This window comes from Belonocnema kinseyi, chromosome 7, assembly GCF_010883055.1.
Source record: "Belonocnema kinseyi isolate 2016_QV_RU_SX_M_011 chromosome 7, B_treatae_v1, whole genome shotgun sequence".
Lineage (NCBI taxonomy): Eukaryota > Metazoa > Arthropoda > Insecta > Hymenoptera > Cynipidae > Belonocnema > Belonocnema kinseyi.
Window position 1 is genome coordinate 107,921,619 of NC_046663.1, and position 3,417 is coordinate 107,925,035.

Sequence of the window (3,417 nt, forward strand, 5' to 3'; positions counted from 1 at the left end):
TTTGGAAGATAGGAAAAATTCATCAGAATTAAAAAAAGATGCCTTTTCTAAAAAACTATTTTTATTTTCAAAATAATTCTCGAAATAAAATTGAATTAAAAAACAATTAATTAAAACAAATTTTGCATCCACTAAGCTCATTATACGTCGGTGCAAAGGTTGTACAAGACCGCCCTATGTTCGTCACACACAGGTCGGTTGCAACTTCTCTCTCTTTCCTGCGACACTGTAGTCACAATATCGACACTTTTTAGTTCGTATATTCTCGACAACTTTGATAAAAAGAACAATTATTCATTTATTATTTATTAATTGATTTATTATTGGAATTTATGATCACTGTATGAATAAAATTAAAGAAAACAACTTTACATTGATATATATCACATTTTTAGTAATTTTTTTATATAATTTTCACTTAGATTACAAAAAATCAATTCGAAACATTAAAATACCATGATATACTGTAAACATACGTCAAATGCGTTTATTTATATAAAAATATGAGATTGACTTAACGTAACGAAACTCGAACGTAACGGATCCTCTGGGGGACAAATCTCCCTCAAGCGCTCAGCATTTGTTTTTTACTTAACAGACAGCGAACAACCGGCAAAATCAACCAGTTCATCGCACTCTAGGATAGTCGAACTGAATTATGGTTTCCTGTTTCGTTAACTTATCTGTAATAACATTTTTTTTTAAATTCTTAGTATGATTTCCATTTAAATTATTCTTTAATAATATGTGAAGTATAAAACTTCTAAGACACATACATAACGAGGACATAACCTTGCCATCGGGATCCTTTACTTCTCGAGTGTTCTGATAATTTATTCAGGTAAAAAATGTAGCTCACTGGAAACGGTCTGGAATTGGTTGAAAACCAACTCATTACAAGCTCGCTCAACGTCACTTACAAATTTCTAAGGCTTCGCTTAGGTATGGCTTTTACATTACTGCTTACACACTTTGCGTACAAACACGCTGACACATTCAATGCTTCAAACACCATTTTGAATGCCTAAAACTAAGTGGCGCTGCAGCGCCCCGAAACTGAAGCGGATGCCGAAGAACTCTTATTTGTTTGAATCAAATAAATACGTTCTTTAATTTAAGTATAAGACGTTTAAACAAAATTGTTCTTTGGCTTAATGAAATCATTTATTTGAATCAAACAAGTCGCATTAAATAAAAAATTATTTATTTTATTCAATGAGTTTTAATATATCGAAATTAAACAAATGTTTGATTAATTGAAATAAAGAAGGTCTGCTAAATCAAAAAAATGTTTTTAAACAAAAGTTAAGACAAAGTTGGTTGGGGCTTCTATCAGAATATCTAGTCTAAAAAACTAGTTAGGGCCCCTATCAGAATACGTAGTCTAGAAAAAACTTAAGGATGCCCTGTCACGTTCTAATGAAGAATTTCATGCTTCGTATAAGTATGGAAAATCTATTCCAACCAGAGAACTCCTAAAATCTTATATTGCCTAAAATATTAATTTTGAGGTTTTTAAAGGTTATATGTAGAAATAATGTTTTCGTGAGTGTTTAAACTCTTTATCCTCAAACACTTGATTTAGGGCACTGATGAATATTTTCTTCAGGGCTAGGCACATATTTGCCAGTTGAAGTTAAAAAGGTTATATCAAGTACAGCTGGCCATTGGTTTACCAGAGCAATACTGGCCAATACTGGTCCCCAGTACATATAATCGTCAGTTAGCCCTGTACTGGCGAACGGCTGGATCCCCGATCGGCGCAGTACTATATGCCAACAGTATACATATTTAAAAAAAATGTTTAATACGTTTAAAAATATGTTTTATGTGTTCTCAAATGTCTTAAAGCTGTAAATTCACCTGTCATGAATAGCAATTTTTTACCTGTTTTTTTTTTTAAGAATAAATTCCATGTTCCATTTTTATGAAAAATTATAATGTTCAGAAAAAATTACATTCTATGTCAATATTAAACGTTGTAAAATGGTCTAGAACACCTAAAACCCAAACCTTATACGAGAGTTTAAAAAATTTTGTTATTAAAAAATTGTCAAAGATCAAGATCAAATTTCTAAGTTCTGTCGTTAAGAACTTTGAATGTTCAGAAAAAAATACAACTGATGTCATTTTAAAAAGTTGTAAAGTAGTCTACAATGTATGTTGTGTAGTCTACAAAAAATAGTATACAATTAATTTTTGTCTGATTAAAAATGTCATGAGAATAGTTTTAAAATATTTTATATTTAGTAGAAATTTCGATTGATATTTCTGAATCTATCAAAAAAAAAACTTTTTTTTTCTCCAGTTTTTGAAATTTTTCAAAATGTTGAAAGGCATATAACATTTTTAATTTTTATCGAAATTAAAAATAACTTTAGGATAAATTATAAGTGGTTTTTTCGCGTACTAAGAACTTTGACGAAAATTTCTAAAACACTTTAAAATATTTCTATATTCCATTAATGAGAGTGTAATGTAATCGTCCAAATTTTCGATCTCTGGCTTTTAAAGGATTATTACGTTTCGGCACTCACCGAGTCCGAAAGTCATAACATTTTCTCAGTGTTCCTCTGCCTGTATGTCTGTCTACCTGTATGTATGGTTACCTGAAAGTTGTAGACACGCTAACTTTTATAGGATTTTTCCAATCCAGTCAGCCTTTGATACACTTCTTAAGATTCCCAAAATGAAGGCTAAGTTCGTTAAGCAGGTATTTCCAACCAAAATTAAACAATTTAGAGAATTTTTAAAATTTGGCACTGCTTTCTCTTAAATTTTAGACATTTTTGTCAAAGTTTCTGATAATTAGGTAGAAGACTTGCAAATTATTCAAATAAAATGTTCTATTTCCATAAAAAATAGAAAAGTTATATACTTCTGAAAATTTTGTAAATTTTTTCGATTTAAGTTATAATATATATAATATTTGGAAAAGGTAGTTAAAGTGTACGCGTTGAACGTGCGAAAACGAGCGCAAAGCGCGAGAGCGTACCCGCGCGCTCAAACATGGCGTGAAGTGCCGCGCGCGCAACGCGTAACGAGTGTGTCCACGCGGAGGGCGTATTTTTTTTAATACTTTTTTTTTAAATTTGGTCTAGTCAAAATTTTTGTTTGAAATTTTCAACATATTCAAAAGTATATAACTTTTATAAATTTTATCGGAATAAAAATTCTTTTTGTATATTTTGTAATCATTCCGCTCATCTATCCGAAACATTGACAAGAAATTTTCAAATTTTAAAACAAAATTCCAAATATTGAAAATGCTCCTTTTTTTTATTGTCGTTGGAAATATCTGGTTAACGAACTTAACCTTCCTTTTGAGACAATTAAAAAGTGTATCATGGGCTGACTCGATTGGACAACTCCTTCAAAAAGACATGGCTTCAAAATTCAGGTAACCATACATACATA

General features: G+C 30.5%; 1 protein-coding gene across 1 annotated transcript in view; it reads right to left on the reverse strand.

Annotated features, from left to right (window-relative positions):
- Positions 1–819: 819 nt before the first annotated feature.
- The window catches only part of LOC117176758, a 29,830-nt gene continuing 27,232 nt past the window's right edge, over positions 820–3,417 (reverse strand). The window contains exon 4 of the mRNA XM_033367044.1: positions 820–869. Within this exon, the coding sequence (XP_033222935.1) occupies positions 834–869 (36 nt within the window). The 3' untranslated portion in view covers positions 820–833. The remainder of the gene's footprint in view (positions 870–3,417) is intronic.